General features: G+C 32.6%; 1 protein-coding gene across 1 annotated transcript in view; it reads left to right on the top strand.

The window, feature by feature from the left end:
- Window positions 1-20,909, top strand: part of RAB2A (RAB2A, member RAS oncogene family) — a 93,575-nt gene that overhangs the window by 45,404 nt on the left and 27,262 nt on the right. The window contains exons 4-5 of the mRNA XM_051970150.1: window positions 5,968-6,050; window positions 6,870-6,962. Coding sequence (XP_051826110.1) covers window positions 5,968-6,050; window positions 6,870-6,962 — 176 coding nt within the window. The remainder of the gene's footprint in view (window positions 1-5,967; window positions 6,051-6,869; window positions 6,963-20,909) is intronic.

Below are 20,909 nucleotides of genomic sequence, written 5' to 3'. Positions count from 1 at the left end.
AGGACATCATTATATACCTCAACAACGATACTGTTTGAGGATGTATTCTGATGGAAGTGAATCTCTTTGATAAAGAGTGCTAATTCAGTTTCAATTGATCAAGGATGGACAGAAGCAGCTACACCCAAAGAAAAAACATGAGGAAATGAATGTAAACTGCCTGCATTTTTGTTTTTCTTCCCGGGTTATTTTACCTTCTGAATCCAATTCTCCCTGTGCAACAAGAGAACTGTTCGGGTTCTGCACACATATATTGTATCTAGGATATACTGTAACTTATTTAACATGTAAAGGACTGCTTGCCATCTGGGGGAAAGGGCGAGGGGAGGGAGGGGAAAAATTGGAACAGAAGTGAGTACAAGGGATAATGCTGTAAAAAATTACCCTGGCATGGGTTCTGTCAATAAAAAGTTCAAAAAAAAAAAAAAAAAGAATATGGTGTGGAATATTGCTGGAGACCCAAAACTGTTTTCCATTTTTCCCAAGTTCTGTCAGAAACCCACAGGCTGGTATACTTGGGTTTAGCTAACATTATGCTAATATGTTCAGTTGCATCTAGGTCTTGCTTACTTCTTTTTAAACAAATACCAGTAGTTTTGAATGTTACTGCTTTATAGTATAATTTGAACCTATCAGGTATCCAAAATTCCTTTTTTTTTTTTTTTCTTTTTTGCCTTTTGTTCTTCCAGATGAATTATTTTTTGTTTAGTTCTGTATAGCAGATATTATTTTGTTATTGGTAAAATCTGATCATGGGTATTTTCTATATCTAGTTATTTTAATCTTCCTTGATTCTTTAGAATTTTTTAGTTATATTTCCATAGATACAGAGTCCTTTAGGAGTTTTCATCTGTAAGAGAATAAATATGTCATCACTGTTACTTTATATAGCTGTAGAACTTCTTACCAACCACAACAGTAGTAACAGAAAACAGAAAAGAAGGTGAAACTGGCAATAAAATAAGAGGTAGAATTATCTATTTTCAGAGGGAGATAAGATTAATTATTTTTATGTTCTTTATTATCCTCTAACAACAATTCAGCAAGCATTTATTAAACACATGTGCCAGACATTCTGCTAAATGCTGGAATGCTATATATATGTATTATTCACATATCTCCCCATTAGAATGAGAGGTCTTTGTGGGCATACAAGATTTTTTTTTTAAACTTTTTTTCTGTATCCCTATATTTGACAAAGTACCTGACAGAGTAAATGCTTAATAGATTCTTGTTGGCTTAGTGATTATATATTTTCAAAATCTCTGCCAGAAGAAATAGGAAAAGCAATTCTATTCCACTCATAACTACAATGATCTGTTAAAATATCAAAGTGTGTCCCAGTAAGGTTTCATTTGTGTTTAATTATTTCTTAACACTAATCATAAAGAACCATACCATGTTTAATTTAATTTTGTTACCTGCCCTTGCTTCAATCATCTGTATCCAACTTAAAATTTTAATTTAGTTGTGAAGTTCTTGTATAGTCACAGTTTCTCTTCATTGGAAGTGTTTCATTTATGTACTCAGAATCATATGCAAAATTATTGTGCAATTTAGATGAGGAGCTCAATTGGAGTGATGCACAAAGATTTTGTAGAATGTCACATCTAAGAGGGGAGAGCATTCCTAGCATAGAGACAGCCTACATAATGACAAAAGAGTTGTATGGAGAATAGTAAATAGTTGAAGTCTTTAAAAAAAAAAAACCCCAAAGTAAATACTGGTATAGATGCCGAATTTTTGACTTTTTTGATTTCTGAGCTCTTGTTTTGATGGGTTTTAAAATAAAAACAAAATCATTAAAATAAGGACAAAATACAAGTACTTTTGAAATAATGCTTTGAAAGCATATTCTGAGGCTTAGAAATTCTGTTTTACTTAGTTACAAAATTGCATTGAAGATGGAAATAGCTAATTCTGCCATGGTATTGGTATTTTTACCCTCGGTCTTATGCATACATACCAATACAAACTCTAACAACAATAGTTCTTACACACATCAGTAGACGTCAAAGAATCTCGACACACTTTTCAATGTTGTACCATAGATAAGTTGTATAAGTACTTTGTTTCTCAATTCCTGTAGAAGTCTCTGTTTAATACAGAAGAGTTTGTATGTTGATTGTACATCATCACACAAATCATCTATAATTTAGGGAAGGATTGAATTGAAAACAATAACAGTTCTTTATGCTATCTTTGCATTGTCACTTGATCACTGTCCCTAACCTTTCTTTACACCAAACATCCCACTAATCTTGTAAATTCCCAGGTTTCTTACCAACATCTAATAGCAGTGAAGTAAAGTACGTCATTGCGTTTGCTATTTTACTATGTGGAGACTGGGCTTCAGCATTTTTTGTGAATAGCACCTTTAAGTAGGATTTTAAATAAGGCATAAGGTATTCCTTTTCACAGAACTCTATTTAAAAAATATTTTGGAGATTTCAATAAGTTTACTCTAGTGGTTTTACTGGTATTGTTTTAAAACATATTGGCAGGGCTCTGAAATTGATTGTTATTTTATAATAAATTTTATTGATAGCTTTTATTTTTATATCACCAAAATTTTCCTCTGTATCCCTTCACTTGCCTTCTCTAGAAAGCTGTCATATACAACAAATGTTGTTTTTAAAGAAATATTGAAAAGGAAGAGAACTCTGCAGTATACCAATATTTGATAAATATTAAGTTCCCACTAACAGGCACTGTGTTAAGCACTAAGGGATTAAGGGTGAAGAATGACCTCAAAGAACTCACAATCTAATGAGTGTAAGATACAAAAGGCTAAAAAGGGAGTGAGAAGGAAAAATCCAATGAGGGCATGAAAGAGAAGTCAGAACTACAGTCAGTTGAGAAATGATGATATTTGGAGTTCATAACTATACCCTTTTGTCAAGAAGGGCAAAGGGTGCTGAGGTAGAATCCCAGTGATGATGAAATTTTCTCTCAGCATGAAGGAGCTTTGTGGGGTATGGTAGACAAATCCAAAAATAGTGCAGCCAGATAAGAGAAATCAAGATGCCTGAACTCCTTAAATAGTATCATTCCACTTTTGCAAAAAAGGGAGAAGTAGGGATTTCTTTTCATGTGTCTCTTTTGAAACAATATTTGTTATTTACATTTGATTCTTTTGAGGTTCCTTCCATTTACATTGTTGTAATCATCTTGTATATGACTTCACTTTATCAACTCGTGTAAATCTTTTTGTCTGTCTTTATATTGATCATATTCATTGTTACAGCACAGTAATATTCTGTTGCATCAACTTATTTAGCCATTAATTTTCTATCAGTCTATCCTTGATTTTCTGATGTAATAAAGCTTTTATTGTTACTTACTGAAGACTAAGTGCATAATGTCATTTTCATTTTCCCAGGATATGTGATAGTAAAAAGCAAGCTGCCATAACTTTTTCTTGTTTTTATTCTTTTAGAAGGATATATCTCAAGTAAACATATTTGGAATAGTAGGTTGTTTTTGTTTGTTTTTAAAATAAAATCTTTGCAGTATGATAGTATTGGTTTTTAAGCCTAAACTATCAGTCTTAGTTTAGAATCCACATGAAACTAGTTAATTGAATGTAACTCTTGGTTTAGTTGATATTTTTCTCATTAAATCTTATCAAGACTACAAGTTGTAATTAGAGTGAAATAAACAGGACTGTCTTCCCCTGTAGTTGAGGTGAAAGTGACTGGAATTTTCTCTTCCTTAATCTACATTTAGCTTCAAGATAGTGGTGGAAAATTCACTGGTGGATCCCATTTTGTACCATAAGTGTCCTGCCCTTCTTCCATTGTCATGCTACTTAAATTTCACCCCACACACTTGCCCTGTACAACTCTGCCATATGATATTCTGTAGATGAATCCTCTCCAGGAAAATCTGGTGCCATGAAGATCATTCCCCTCTTGGGGTCCCAACTCGCAGCCTTACTATTGTTTTCTGCCTGCTACCTCCTCTAGGGGATTGTTAGGATTCTGCTCCTCCTTACTTCTTCCAGTGGGGTTTTCTAGTGCAACTGTTGTTTATCTTTAGTTTTCAAAAAAAGATTAATGATGTCATGAGGGTGATGTCTTGACTTGTGAATTGAATTTCTAGAGCATCTGCACCAGATGGCTGTTGGTACCAGTTTTCACATCTCTCACTATACTCAGCCTAACAACTTGTTCCTGACTGCCAACTCTTCACTTTCTTCTAGAAGTTCCCCATTTTTATTTGTGAGATTCTGCACCTTCTTCCCTAGTACTGCTCTCAACCTTTTCCTCCCAAGATGGCTTGGCACAGCCAAGGTAAACTGTCCTCTTCACCAACATCCCTAACTCTCCCCAATTTTAACCTGGGTAGAGTCCCTATCCAGGAACTCAATTAAGTCAGTTTTCTCCAGGGCTCGATGCTTGCTCTGAACCAGCAGGGTGAGGACCTGCTTTTGGGTCCCAATAACACAGCCTTGCCTCAAAAGTCATTGGTTACTTAACCATAATGGACAAAACCTCCCAGGAGGATGCTGCTCTTGTCAGACTAGTGTGTGGAGGAGTTGTTTTTGATCACTTTGCCATCCTTGATCTGGTAGCCCTGGCCAATCTTGTAGATCTTCTTGTTCTCATATTATAGTTTGGTCAACTTCAGCAAATATTATTTGCTGTCTTGAACTGTTCTAAAATTTTACAGAGGTGAGTCTTTGAAGGAGAAAGAGTTGGAGTGAGAGTACTTATATTATCTTGGGAAAATCATTTAACTTTGAAGCTTCCTATCCTTGGTAAAATGAGGCTTTCTCATTAAGATTTTTCCCTGCATTGTGGTCCTATGTTAGATCATAGTCTTTAATCTGTTACACTTATTAAGATGAATAATGTTGACTTTAAACCAGATTTGAAGGTACAATTACTGAACCCCTAATAAAATTGTTGCCTAAGTAGCCATTCATTTAGCAAGTAATTATTCAGTACTTACTGTTTACCCAACATCCCTGTATGAGAGCCTTCTTTAGGCTCTTAGTCCATATTTATTTCTGAAACTGTTAAATTGGCTTCATTTACAATGGATTAAATAATTTGTAAATAAAATGTTATATATACATTTTATGAATTTGATAAAATTAAGAACTTAATTAAAAGAATTACTTTTTAAATTTATATTTGGATATCATTATGCTTAAAATCAGTAGACACATCTTTAACCATAATTTTAATAGAATGCTAGTACTCCCTTTTCTCTCCCTCCCAAAAGGGGGATCTCTGGTATGTGTATCACAAATGGAAGTAAAGGTGCTTTTTACCTTCTTTTGCCTGTCTGCAATTGCTATATATCAAATATAGAAGAAACTGATTAAGTGAAGGATCAAATAATATAAGATTTAAGTTCAAAATGATTTTCTATTTTTCATAATAAAATGATTACTGAAAGAATTTAGTCTGAAGATTGTTGAAAGCTGGCTGCAGTTTATGATATAACGGATAAAATCTGCATCCTTGGCCTTCCAACAACCTTTACACCAGCAGATGGTGGGCGTAAAGATGTCATTCATCATTTATTTACAATGGGCTTTATTTATTCTAGTGTCAACAGCTGCCCCAGGGAGCGGGTTATTGAATTCAAATGTGAAGCTCTGGCTTATTTGCTTCCTTTCAAATTTGTCTTCAGAGCTTAGTTGCTAGGAGGCCATTCTGTGCTCTAATAATGATTCATGTATTGTGAAACCATTCAGTAAATTGGGTTGTCAGGGATTGCCAAAAAAGGGTTAGAGGTCTCGTTCGTGTGTGTGTATTTTAATGGCTTATGTTATAGTTATGTTACATAGTTTCTGTTTAAAACATTGGGGAAGTTGTCATTTCTTTTCTTTGATTCACTCTTTACCTTGCCATCCCAGATTCCATGTGAATAACATGCTTATTGATTTTCTTTTATGAAGTTGTAGCAAGCAATTTATTAAATGAAAGCTCTCAACTTTTTGTTTCTTCACAGGCAGGACAGGAGTCCTTCCGTTCCATTACAAGGTCATATTACAGAGGTGCAGCAGGGGCTTTACTAGTGTATGATATTACAAGGTGAGAACAATAGAAATATTTTGTTTTTAATATCAATATAAATAAGTATTTTTATTTAATAAATGTAGATGTTGTTTGTGACTAAATATAATTAACTCAGAAGTAGTGAATTATAGAGCTCGTCTTGGAGTCAGGAAACATTCAGTTCTTCAGCTGACACATAAGGTTTGAGACCCTAGGCAAGTCATTTTAACCTCAGTGTTCCATACAATTCTAGAAAGCTATGAGTGGTGTATGAATCATTGGATTTATATCAGTAGATCAATTCTATTATCACAGAGTTCACAGCAACAGTGAAATCACTATACCACTAAGATCTATTCCAAAAACAGCAATCAATAAAGGACAATTCTTTTTTTTTAATTGCTACATTCCTAAAAATTATATATAAAAATTATATATATTCCTAAAAAGAATATGTATGTAAATGTACAATTGCTAATTTATATATATTTATGAAATATCCATAGTTATGCATGTACTACATATACTTATGCATACATATACAATGTGATTGATTCTGTGGAGTAATGCAAAAATTCTAATCATCATTCTAATCATTATAGATATTATAGTCAGGAATTTTAAAAGTTGGACACACTTATTTTACAAATTGATATTTAATAAATGGAATTCTGTAAGTACATTGAAATTTGTGCTATATACGATAACTCCATAAACAAATTTTGGTCATCAACATAAAATGGTACCTTATTAGTAGGAAATTATTTAATATAAAACTTTTGAATATGAATAGTATTTTGTCAGAAAAACATTTAAATTAATATTAAATATTTTAATTTTCATTTTTGCATACAGGAGAGATACATTCAACCACTTGACAACTTGGTTAGAAGATGCTCGCCAGCATTCCAATTCCAACATGGTCATTATGCTAATTGGGAATAAAAGGTAAAAAGACATTTAAGAGATATAACTTTGCCACTAGGAGTAATCTGTTTATAAAACTTTTTGGATGGCTATTAGATTTTATTTGAATGTTTAATGATTAGTGATACCCATATTCTGAAAGTATCAGAATATTTCCATTATGTTAAACTTTTTATCTTTTAAAAACACAAATATGGAACTATTCTTTTAAAGTTTTACTTTGTATGGGATAATATAAAAAAATTAATCATTTCTTCTCTTGAATCTCAATTATTGCAAAGCATTTGAGTTACATAAATCATTTAAGTGTCTTTCAACTTTTTGAAGCTTTAGCATCTTTTTCAGCTTTTTTACTTCCAAAACCTATTAATTACCTCATTTTAAGTTAACACTCTTACCTGAAAAAAGTGATACACCAATTCATATGTTTACAATTTTAACAGTATGTAGAGAAGGGATACTTTCCTGTGTATGATGTTCATATTATATACAAAGCTATTCATTGTTTTCCCAAATTTTTAAGGCAGTAAAACATTACCTTAATGATAAAAGTAAAGTTAGCACTTGTTAAGATGTCTAATACATAATGTCTTCTTCAGTGAGATAGATGCACAATTGGGCTATCATGAGCCTCTAATTTCATTGACCTTCCAATTCATTAAAACAAAACAAACAACAGTCTTATGATTATTATTTTTAAAATATTCATTCTGTACTATTCTAAGTACTATACTACCTCTCTCTTAAGGTATCAAAAGTGATACTTTTATGCTTAATCTATAGAAACTTAGCAAAAATCATTTAACTTTTTTTTTTTTTTTTTTTTTTTTTACCTTTTTCAAAGAACACTCTACACTATCCAGATGGTGATAGTAATGAATTTCAGTTGTTATCAATCTGTCTTGGATTTGCTCCATTGACAAAGAAATAATGATAGGTATCTGATTACAAGTCCCCAAGTTGCAGTTTTCTCCCCAATTAGATCACAATGGCCCTAAAGTGGAATACATTTTAAATCCAAATTAATATTGTATGATTTTTAAATGCTATTTAGGTAATAGGGCTTAGCTGCATTTGTGATTGGCTCCCTTTTAATTCCTTAATTTTAGTCATTTCTAAAGTGAACATTGTGGGGTGTACATTAATTTTGCCTTAAGATTTTTAAAGGAATATCTGGCAAAATAATAATCTTTTGTGGATTTCAGGTGGCATATATCAGTAAATATATATTCATACTTGGAACAAAATTTTAGGAGATAAGTCTTGATATAATTATCTCTGGGTAGTTACGTTTCTCTCCTTATTGCCTGAATTACATTTGACATTTGTCTTCTTCCCCAAGTTAAAAGAAAGCTGGATTTCTTCTACAGATTTATGGTTACTGCTAAGGAAGTCATTAAACTTACATTTTTACAAAACGTAGTTTTGAAATCTGTATATTGGCTTATATTAACCATAAACCTAAAATATATTCTATCTAAAAGGTAATGTAGTTTAATAATAATTTTTAAGGTGAACAGTTAAATTAACTTTAACTTCTATTCCATGGAAACTGAAATATGTTTAACAATCTACAAATGAATTGGATGTGGACAGTGTGACTTGAATAGATAACATAATAAATGTTTAATATTGGATTATTTTGTTTTGTTGGGATATTCTGGTAGTATTATTTGCTTTTAAAAATATTACGCTTTCTAAAAAGAATAAAGAAGACTTTGTTAAAATAAAATAAGAATTCATTACCAGCAAAGCCCAGTAATTTATACCCATTGTACTTTTCCATTATATTCCATTATAAAATATCCCTCTTCTTCCTTTGGAGCATTATTCATTATTACCACTGACAAGATTTGCCTCTTTTCCTTTATTTTCAGCCTTTCTCTTTACCTCCTCACCCACTCTCCTATAGGCCCTTTTATTCCCAGGAGACCAGAGAATTTCTTTTCCTTTTATTATTAAACTCTGATTTAATCAAAATACATCACACATTATCTTCTATCCTTCTTCCTACTTTCCTTTTATATGCCTGCCAAACAAACAAAAAAAATTTTGATTCACTTATAGAAAAAGTGCTGCGAGATTTAATGTTCAAAATGTTCCAGGCCTGTTCCTGAACATCTTATATTTGACTTCTACTTTCATCCTTGTGTCCTTGAAAGCTATCAAAAAAAAATCTTAATAGACTTTTCAATATTAGTTATTGTTCTGTTATTACAAATAATAATTAATAGAATAAATACATACAACATTTTTTAAAAGTTAAGAATTTAGAAAAAATTAAGAAAATGGTTTTATTTAGCAAGAGTTAATTTTTTTTTAAGTTAATTATTTTATTCCTTATTTATTTCTTTTCCTCATACATTCTTCAGGAAGTAGAAAGTCATGAAACAAAGTTTAAAAAAAGTTTAACCAAATGTTTTAAAGCTATGGGCCATTTGCACGAGAGAGAGAGAGAGAGAATGTATGTGTGTGTGTGTGTGTGTGTGTGTGTGTAAGAGAGAGATGTAATTATATATAAAAAGGTCTTAATTTCATGTAGACTATTTTAAGTTTCTTATTTTCTCCATATACAGCCCCTCCCTTCTTCATACAAGAACTATCAAACTTAGTTGGAAACTGTATATAAGGATCCCTGAAGGTCACATAATGGTTCAGAAAACTATATATTATGTTATATTTTAGTACATTTTAAATTTATTTTATTAAATATTTCTCAATTACATTTTAATCTGATTCCTGTGACACTCCAGTAATATTTTGGAACAACATGTTTAATCCCTCTGCTCTATACTGCAAAATTGATATTCCTAAAACACTCTCTTGCCCAAGAAGTTTTTTGCCTTTAAGATAAAATATAAATTCCTGTTTTACATTTAAAACCCTTATTTATCTTAATCCAATCTACCTTTGCTCCTTTAAAAAAACAAAAACAAAAGCAGCAGTTATTTCCAAAGATGACTTTCTCCCCCCTCTTCCCCCCCAGCTCAGATTGAAGATTCTCATGACAAAAAAGAGGGAGGGATCAAAAACTAAAATACAGTAAAATACAGTGTTTGTCACTATACGAATATATTGCCTCTCTGCATGAGGAGAGAACTGTTTCTTTTCTCTTAGGCCTTTGTTGATTTTTCCCCCTGAGGCAATTGGGGTTAAGTGATTTGCCCAGGGTCACACAGCTAGGAAGTATTAACAGTCTGAGACCTAAATTTGAACTCAGTCCTCCTCACTTTAGTATTCTATTTACTGCGCCACTTAACTGCCCTGACTATCCCATTTCTTACCTCATTCCTGAAGTCCAGAAGGCCTACCTTTACCAATTCTTACTCTGTTCATTTTCTTTCCTGCTCCATATCATTTTGTACTAATTATATATATATTTTGATTAACTTTATGTATTTGTTGCTTCAATCCAGTAGAGCATAAGCTCCTTAAGCAGGAACCACATTGTATTGTTTTTGTGTATGTTCAATATCTTGATATTAATGAATCCAGAGGGAATTGGAATATAAATAAAGAAAGGAGACTATGGAGAACAAACCATAAGGGATGTTAATAGATCTTAAATCGATTCTGTAACCAATCTTAATTCAGAGGGCTTCTTCACTAAGTGATTAGCAATCAGATGCCTCCCCCAACTTTTCCCCTCCCCCCCCCACAGCAGCTCATAAAACTATCATTTCATATGGGTGATTTTTATATGAATGATCACAGTGATTAAAATCATTGACCCTCTAAGATTAAGCACGGAACTGATTTATGTTGTCTCCAGAAGTTTTTAATAAGTGATACTTGGATTAATGGCTCTCAACCTAGATTTTTCAAAAGTAAACTATAACTCTTTTTAAGAATTCTAATTTTTATATTTAGAATGATGCATTATTATGTTCTTGCAGAGTGGTTATATTTCCCATTATATACTGACCACCACTGAGATCCCCCATTAAATCAGTTAGAATTCTTTAAACAATTAAATTAATTCCTCTTAATCATAGTTGTACAATTTATAGAAGAATAATGCTCATCAGTGGAAGAAGAATTTATTATCTTTTTAAGAAACATTTCTTCAGGTGCAAACAAGTGGGCAGGTTCTCATTTCCCCAACCACTGGGAAAGATTTCTTTTGCTTTCTGACCTAGGAGAATAAAATAATGCACCAAGAACTAGGCATCCATCTGGTCTCTCTTATATTTTATAACAAAAACTATTAAAAGACTTTATTTGCTTTTAAAAAGCGAGTGATAAAGACCTGTCTAGATTCCTAGGAGCAAGATTCTTCAAGAAGGGAAAAATTGCACATTCATCTCCTTTTTTAAATATTAAGGATGAAAATTCCTTTCAAAAGCTTTCATTGCCCTGTGTAGGTATATAACCAAGACATAATTATATAGTTTTCATCCTTCCCATTTATCCTCCTATACCGTGATAATTAAATGCATACAATAATTTTACCTAAATTTAATTTTTCTCATTCTCATAGTCTCCCTTCCTTAATTATATTCCAATTCCCTCTGCATTCACAAAAACAAAGTGGTTCCTGCTCTCAAAGAGCTTATGCTCTACTGGATTGAAGCAACAAATACAAAAAGTAAATCATATATATATAATTAATATAAAATGATACAGAGCTGAAGATAAAATGAACAACAGAGTGAGAATCTTTACCAATTCTCTGTTGTTAAGACCTATTGAAGTTGAAAACATTGCTTAAAACTTATATAAAATTAAACATTTCTATATTTTAAGTAATTTATCAGGGATTATTACAGGACAAAGAACTTTATGCCTTATTTTAGAATATCTTTCTTATTTACAATTTTTCCCATTGTTTTGGGGAATTCCCAAGTGTTTTTTGGGAATGCTCAATAATCATTTGTGGTATGAGTCAGGTCTCAAAATTTGGTATCATTGCTCAGTCATACATTTTGAAAAAGATTGTAAATGCTGTGGTGGAGGTAGACCGGAATTAGTCTGAAGACATTTAGGCTTAAGAATATTATAAGGTAAATATATATATTTTTATATATGTACATACATATATATATATATATATATATATACACACACACACATATACACATACACATACATATACATACATGGCAATTAGCAATACTAAAAGATAAATATGCAATAGACTCATTGTGAATAATGCTTCTGAAATTCTTAGGTGGTGATCATTTGGTGGTTACAAACATTTTAATGAGTGAGGTTTTTGTGTGCTGGAAAGAATATTAGATTGGGTGGTAAGAGAGCTGTCACTAACTTGCTATATAGCACTAGGTAAATCATTTATACTCTTCAGACCTTACTCTTCATTTGATAAATAGACCTGAGTAATTGATTTCTCTCTAATATTCTGGAGATGGAGTGTAAATAAAACTAGGCACCGTTTTTATTTACTATATTTACCTGCTGCATTACTTATTAATTTTTTTTCTCTCTCACAACTCATGCTGCTAATTCATATTACAGCCTAATTTTCTTTCTAATTGATCCTCTACTGCTTTAGACAATCATTCTTGAATGCCCTTTTCTGCATTTTCTTTCTGTGACATTGATCTACCTGTCTGACAACTTCTAATTATAATAGCCACTGACATTCGTCTAACACTTTAAAATTATGCTTTCATTTAGATGTTATAATACTTCTTTGTAGTCTTGATATAACACATGCGTGTGCATAATATAATTGAAAGATACTTCCTCCTTGGAAGGATAGTTATGCCAATCTAAACAGCACACTAAAGCAGAGACATCACCTTGCCAACAGAAGTCTATGTAGTAAAAGTTATGGTTTTTGGTTTTTCCAGTAGCAGTGAATTGCTGTAGAAACACTGCTGGATCAAAAGGTATGCATAGTTTTTTTGTGCATAGTTCCAAAACAATAAACATTTATTAAGCACCTAATTTAATCCTGACTCTGTGCTGAGTCCTGAGGATACAAATAAGAAAAACACAGTCCCTGCCCTCTTTGTGATTACTATCTAAAGGGGGAAACACTATATACAAAAGGAATTTGAAGAGGGAGGTGGAGTGGCTTGATAGTCTTACACTCCAAATCAAGCCTAGCATTTGGTGAAAAGTGAAGAGATATTGGAAATTTTGATCCTTCTATAAAGGGAGGCTTTGGGAGGGGTTTCTTGTTAAACTGAGGATCTTGAGGAAATGTGGAATATGCAAGCTGAAAGTCTTCATGATATTTTGAGCTCATCTGGAGAGAAGCATAATATAATATTCATGGAGTCTAAACCAAGGATACCAGCTTGTGGGAAAGACTTGCATTGTCAACTTTATTTTGGACATCTTTACTGGCTTATCATATCTATCTCACTTTTTCTTTTGAATTACTACCATAGAAGTATGCATCATTTCTACTCCATTATTACAATACTTTTCTTACTGATTTCTCCCTTTTCTATGCATCCTCCAAAGATGGCCAAGTAATACTTATGTTTTAATGTTTTAAGTATTAAAACAATATTGTTAATATTGCCTAATCATATCATTCCTGTGCTGAAAAAAATCTTTATTGGTTCTCCACATTGTCTCTAGGATTAAATATAGACTCCTCAGTCTATCATTTGAAGCCCTTCACAGTCTGACTTGCCTTTCAGTGTTTCTTCTCTTGTACTTGTTATTCCAGCCATGTGAATCAATTTGCCATTCATTATTCTATCTACACCCGAGTTTTTGCACCATTTGTGCTCAAAAATGCATCCTCTTTACCTCTACCTTTTTCTGTGTTCAAATAATTTTTAATTCACTTGATAATTTTTGATTTATTTTCTGTTTTTTGTACCTTCCCATAGAATATAAGCTTTTTTAGAGTTAATGTTGTAACTAAAACTTTTTAACTAATGACCAATCTTCTAATGATCACCTCCAAACCTAGAGAAGCAGTTTTATAGAAAATATAGCAGTTCTGGTCTCCATAACACCTTATTATGAATTTCTCTTTTACAGCCCAATGGCTTCAGAGACTTAAAGGTTTAAAAACACACACACACACACACATACACACACACACACACACACACACACACACACACACACAGCTTCCATGTATTGGAAAGATCCCTCTTTCTGCTTTTCATACTCAAGATCAGTATTTTTGAAGTTACTTGGGACAATAGTCGATTATTACAGTTGTTGTATTTGTATGTTTTCAATTTGTGTGTCCCTGCAAAAAGAGGCATGTACCACTTCAGTTTCTGCTGTGCCAGGTCTACTCTCCACAAAATTGCAATTAGTGCTTCAAGGCTCACTTAAACTAATGAAAGCCTGAAGCAATTTTTTTAAGCCTCAATGTGCTTTTGTGGAGGGGCTTATGGGAATGCCAACATTTGGCCTACATCCAGGATCAGATCAGCTCCTAATGTGACCAGGCAAAAAAATGAATGATACACTAGGGCAGCCAATTGCATTTTTTACACAACTTGTTTAAATTAATAGTTGATTTAGGTTAAAAAGAAAGCCCCAAATGTTATATATAGATGTAGGTGAATGGGTAAGAGAAAGATTCTACATTGTTTTGTCTTAATGGACTCTGAAAGGATCATGAAGATAATAGTCACTTGCCTTTGAGGGTAGAGTTTCATCTTGTCATTCTGAATTGGTATATTTTGACTGTGACTATAGATTCAAAGCAGGCACTGTTAATATGGATAAAGAGGGAGTGAATTTTAGTGGCTATGATAATATACCACAATTGACTTAGGCTTGGTCCTTGACCTTTCTCACCAGTGTAATTCTCTACTTTATTGAAGTTCATTGTTAGTCATATTCAGCCAATACACAGTTCTACTAGCATCAGGTTTTAGAATAGTATCAGCTTTCTAGTCAGTGAATTCTACTTTAGCCATTTCAGAACAAACTAGATCATAACGCTAATTTTGGGATATCTAAAAGTCCTGAAAAAGTGTAAAAATCCTAATGATTTTATGATCAGTCTTGCTACAAAGAGCATGTTTGTCACAGACCTGGATAAGATTGGGTCTTGACTTTATCCTTGGTATCTTAGGGGTAACAAGCATTAACAACAATGACATTCTATTACTGCTGGTAGAAAATAATCGTAAAAATATTGATCATGACAAGGTGCTACAGGAGATTTTTAAATTTCCTGCAAGGCAGATCTCCTTTCCATAAATAGCCTGACCATTTGATCTTCCTAATGCTAAACTTTCTTGTTCACCATCTTGCTTAGTTTCATCTTCTGAATATTTTTGTGTGTGGCTGGGGGGGGGGGGGGGGAGGACAGAGTGGGGATGGGACAAATCTTGCAGGAAACCACTGCTAAAGAGCTTATTTTCAACATCTCTATCTGACTACCTTAGCTAAAATCCAATTTCAAATTACTGCTAATGTTGCGAGAGTTACTTCCCACTGATTCAGCCAATAACTTCTTTATTACTGTCTTTATTACTTTATTATTATTGTCTTCAAAAAATGGCTTTTCAACTTTATATAAGGTTTCATTATAAGTTTGTCAGTACATTTGTCAAGTGCCTCCTTACTTTATGCCAGGCCTTGTGCTTAGTAGCACGAAGTTATTTGACAAAGATTATGAGTAAAATTGGATAATCATGGAAGTGTGATTTAGATTAACGTTACCTTTCTCTTTATACAAAGAAGCTCTAAATAACTATGAGATCTAAATATAAAAGGTTACATACTAAATATAAATATATTACAGAAACATGGGGGGAAAACTACCTGGAGTACAGAGGATCATAGAAGCTAAAATGAATAATTTTGGCTACATAATTTTTTAAACTAAAAGGGAAATAATCAATTGGGGGGAAAATCTTTGTAACCTCTTTTTCTGATAAAGGTCTCATTATAAAACTCAGATATGTAAGAAAAAGATCCATTCTCTAATTGATAAATGGTATAAAGCTTTGAACAGATAGTTTTCAGTGAAACAAATTTAGGCTTTCGATAGCCATATGGGATGTGGGAAACCAAACTATAGTCCTTCTAATTATCACTAATTAAAAATACAAATTAAAACAATTCCAAGATTCTGTGTCAGTCATCAGAGTAGCAAAGATAACAGTTGAGAAATAGTGAAGGAGTTGTCAGAAAAACAGGCACATTGATGGAGCTGGTGGACCTGTGAATGGGGACAATCATTATTGAAAGCAATTTGTAGTTATATACAAAAAATTTTTAATCCCTTTGAACTAGCTGTACCACTACCTTTGCTCAAAAGATATCAGAGAAAGAGGAAAGGTCCTTTATGTATAAAAATATATAATGTCATCTGTGTATAGTCGCAAAAATTAAAACTGAAAAGATAGATGACTTCATAAAACAATGGAAAAATTAATGAAGAATGAAGTAAACATTGATCTGGAAGAACAAGCTGTACTATAACATCTATATAATAAAAATGTAAAATACTGAGGACATGTACAAATTAATAAAGAATGAAGTCAGGACAACAGTTTTCAACTTTGAAATCTGTAAGAATATGAGCAAAACAATAACTTTTCAGGATACCAGAGGATCAAGTGATGAAATAGTGTTATTCAGTTATGAGAGGCCTGACAGAACAAGACATCTGACTTTTGTTTTGCTTGACCATCCATCCATATGCATATTTATTGTTTTTCCTTTATTCTAACAGAGTAGGGAATGGGAAGGAGAAAAAGACTTCTGGTTTTTGTTTTGTTTTGTGTTGTTGTTGTTGTTGTTGTTTAAATAGAGGTATGAAAAGTGCACCCACAAAACTACTCTACTTGAGTTCATATCTGACCTCAGACACTTCAGACTCTAGGCAAGTAACACTGTTTGCTTCAGTTTCTTCATCTGTAAAGTGGCAAACCACTTGAGTATCTTTGCCAAGAAAACCCCACAAAGAAGTCAGTCAAATATGACTGAACAAAAATAACTATTATAAAGGCATTCTGTAAATGTGATGTAAAAACAAAATGTGAGTCAAGTTTTTTTGTTTGTTTGTTTTGAACTTCATAATGATTTTCCTTGGGAAGCTCATGAGAGAAAAGTTTTTTCTTCTATAATTTTCTGGATCAGTTCTTTAAATGTTACTCTGAAGTATATTTTAACTACAGCCATATTTATTGAATTTTTCCAATTAGTAGTCTCGTTACTTTTATTAAATTTAACTAATTTAATGCTCATTTTTTTCTAACTTTGGGAATTCAATCTATCTAATTTCATATGGCCTACCTGATACCTCACCTACAAATCTTGCTTCACTTTACCCAAATCTATCTTTTTTCTTTGTTTTAGGACTTTTGTTTGCCACAAATTCATGCTGTATGATTCTCATGTGTTAGAATACAGTACATGGTAGTGGAGATTTATTTAGGGTTGCTTAAGGAAATTGAAACTTAGTGAAGCAGCTAAATGTTTTCATGTAACCACAATATTTCTAGAAGAGTTTGTTTTCACACTACTGAAAATTTGAGATCATATATGATTGGTTTTCCTTAGGTGAATAAAATTGCCTGTTCAAGTATAAATAACTATAAATAATAATAAATAACTATAGTACATAGTGTGAAATTGCAAACTGAATGAACAATATTTTTTTCCCATCTGTTAGATAATAGAAGTAATAAATACATGTCAATAGAGTATTTGGAAAGTGACATTTCCACCATCATTAAAGGGTTTTGGTTTTCTTATTTTTTTTTTTTTTTTGGACTGACAAAGTGATTTGATATTGTTTTGATAATAAAATGTATTTCCTAATTATTTTTCTATACCTGGGAATTGTAGTCATTATAACAATTACTATTTTGCTTTGAGGGCCATATTGGAGTATTCTTTAGTGACTCCTTTAGGTACAACATTTAACTTGATTATTTTCTTGCTTCCCCTCCATTAATCAAAGAAATATTATAAAAAATTTTAAAAATCAAAATATGAGTGGAAATCCCTCACACCAGCATTTCATCAGTGTCCCCTAAAGAAGGTAGTTATTATAGAATATAAAAGTGAAGAAAAGGATTTTTTCTTTTTAATTCAGGTACCTATTTCTAAATATCTTAATAAAATGTTTTGTCTTGTTATAGGTTCATAGAGCTTATTTTATTTTATTTTGTTTTTTACCAAGGCAGTTGGAGTTAAGTGACTTGCCCAGAGTCACATAGCTAGGAAGTGTTGTCTCTGAGATCAAATTTGAACTCGGGTCCTCTTGACTTTAGGGCAGGTGCTCTATCCTCTGCACCATCTAGCTACTCTGAGCTTTTTATTTTAAAAGTCTTGGTTTTATTTGAGATGTCATTTAGGCATCAAATGAGAAAATAAGAGAATGTATAAATAAACGTGCATGAGAAATTTCCGTTTGTATAATGTAAAGTTTAAACAAAAGAATAAGTATCAAAAGAAGTTTAAAGATGGAACTAGAATAAAGGATATAAAGATAGTTAATGGAGGTATGACTAGATCAGAAGCTGATTGCAAAAAAAAAATGGAAATAAATTGGATGATTGTTAGAAAGGGTCAATTGGAAGTGGATACGAAAATGAAGAATGAATTACAGAAAGCAGTAGGAAGCCAGTCAAGAATTTGAGAGGGGACAGTGACAGATGAGAAAGTTTGTTTTGGGTGGTTTATTTTCCTCCCATTTTGTAGCATTTTAGCACAGTTGTAGACGGAAGGTATTAGAGAGCCTAGAAAGAATAAAGATGTAATGATCCCAAGGTTAACATTGTCAAAAACTTTAAAAGAGGTTGCTTTAAGACATTAAAAAGGAGGCTATAGGAAGAGATTGGTTTTTTAAGAATTATTTAAAGAGTATTGAAGTACTTGATAATATACTGAAGTTGAGGAATTAAGGTAGTCCTGACCATCCTCTACTTGTAAAACTTAAAGATGGTGGTACATGGTAAGAGAAAAAATTGATAATGTGAAAGAAATGATGTATTAGCAGTGGCTCCTGTTCTATATTTGGGATTGATAGAAGCTAATGGAAACAAGAAATACTCATCCATATGAATAGCTTTTGAGAATGCCAGGCTGAAGAGCTGAACTTGAATCAATGGGCACCAATATTGGCAGTTATTAGATGTTTTTCAACAGGTCAATGACATAAAGAAATCTGTTTTTAGGAAAATTGGGAGAAAGAGGTGCAGAGCTAAGATAGCAGAGAAAAGACAGGGAATCTCCTGTGTTCTCCCAAATTCTTTTCCAAACAACTTTAAATAAAACACTTTAAGATGAATTCTGGAGCAGCTGACTCCACAAAAAAGGATGTAGCAAAATAATTTTCCAGACAGTTAGAAGAACATCAGGCAATTTCCATCGCAAGGTTTAATAATACAATGCAGTCCAGTATAAGAAAATGTTCTGGCAAGCCAACACAAGCTTTGGGGGAGCTGCAGCAGCTTCCAGAGCCACAGATGTGAAGAGGATCCAACAACTGGTCAGAAGGACATTACATGGGTCCCATGTGTGTAGAATTGGGTGTACACTCTGTGGTATTGCCTATGCATGGATCTGGGTCCAATTCTGGGTTACAATACCAGAATGAGGAGGAGCACTTATAAGAGCACACAGCTGCAGGGAAGTAGAGATGTAAAAAAACATCTTTTTAGAACATACTTACTTGGAAAATTTCAAAACATACTCTGCATCCCACCCCCTCAAAAAACTTTGAAAACAGTTGCACAAAAAATATAAAGCTTTGTTCCCTCCATCCTGTTGCATAGCCCAATTTTAACATAAAGTTAAAAGTCCATAAATAGACTGGGAAAATGAGCAAACGTAATAAATTCAAAACAGCTAATCCAAAGCTTCAAGAAAGTAACATATGCGTGTGTGTGCGTGTGTGTGTGTGTGTGTGTGTGTGTGTGTGTGTGTGTGTGTGTGTGTATGTGTATGAAGGTCTCAGTTCCTCCAAAAAGGATTTTAAAAATCAACTAAGAGAGATAAGAGGAAAAATTGGGAAAAGCAATGAGTGGTACAAGAAAATGATTTTTTAAAAAGTCAACAGCTTAGTAAAGGAGGCACAAAAAAGAAATTGAACTTAAAAAAGAGACTAAACTAAATATATAATAAGATAGACATACAAATTCCCTGAAGAGAACTCCTTAAAAAGCAGAATTGGCCAAATGGAAAAGGAGGCACAAAAGTTACCTAAAGAAAATAGCTCTGTAAAGATTAGAATTGAGCAAATGGAGGTACTGGTATCATGAGACATCAAAAAGCAATAAAACAAAAATCAAAAGGATGAAAAAATAAAAGAAGATGTGAAATCTCATGGGAGAAATGACTCAACTGGAAAATCTTTGAAGGAGAAATAATTTAAGAAATATTTGGCTATCTGAAAACGTGATTAAAAGGAGAGCTTACCTGTTGTCATTTAAGAAAAAAAAAAATCAAGGAAAATTACCCTAATTCTAAATCCTGAGAATAAAATAGACATACCAGTTTATCTAATATGACAGAAAAGGAAAATGACATATTTGGAGGAGGGGTATGAGAAAAATGAGTCACTCATGCTGTTGGTGGAGTTATCACCTAGTTTGTATAGCAATTTGGAACTATATCCTATGGGCTACAAAAGTTTGCATGTCCTCTGACTCAGCAATACTCCTTTAGATCTGTGTCCCAAAGAGGTTTTTTGTTGTTTTTAAGGGAAAGGTAAAGAACCGATATATGAATTGAAAATTGAGAGACTGTCCATCAATTAGGGAATTGTTGAACAATCTCTGCTATGTGATTGTGACAGAATACAGTTGTACCGTAAGATGATGAGCAAAGTGTTCTCAGAAAAAAACTGGAAAACTTAAATGAACTGTTGCAAAGTGAACCACAAAAACATTGTACACAGTAATAGCAATATTATGTGATCACTTGTAAATAAATGAGTTAGTTATTCTCAGCAGCACAGTGATCTAAGACATGTTTTCTACCTCCAGAGAAAGGACTGGATTCTGAGTGCAGATTGAAGCATACTTTTTATCTTTTTTGTTGCTGTGTCACAAAATG

Source organism: Antechinus flavipes, chromosome 1 (assembly GCF_016432865.1).
Source record: "Antechinus flavipes isolate AdamAnt ecotype Samford, QLD, Australia chromosome 1, AdamAnt_v2, whole genome shotgun sequence".
Lineage (NCBI taxonomy): Eukaryota > Metazoa > Chordata > Mammalia > Dasyuromorphia > Dasyuridae > Antechinus > Antechinus flavipes.
This window is presented reverse-complemented; position numbering and strand designations above follow the sequence as displayed.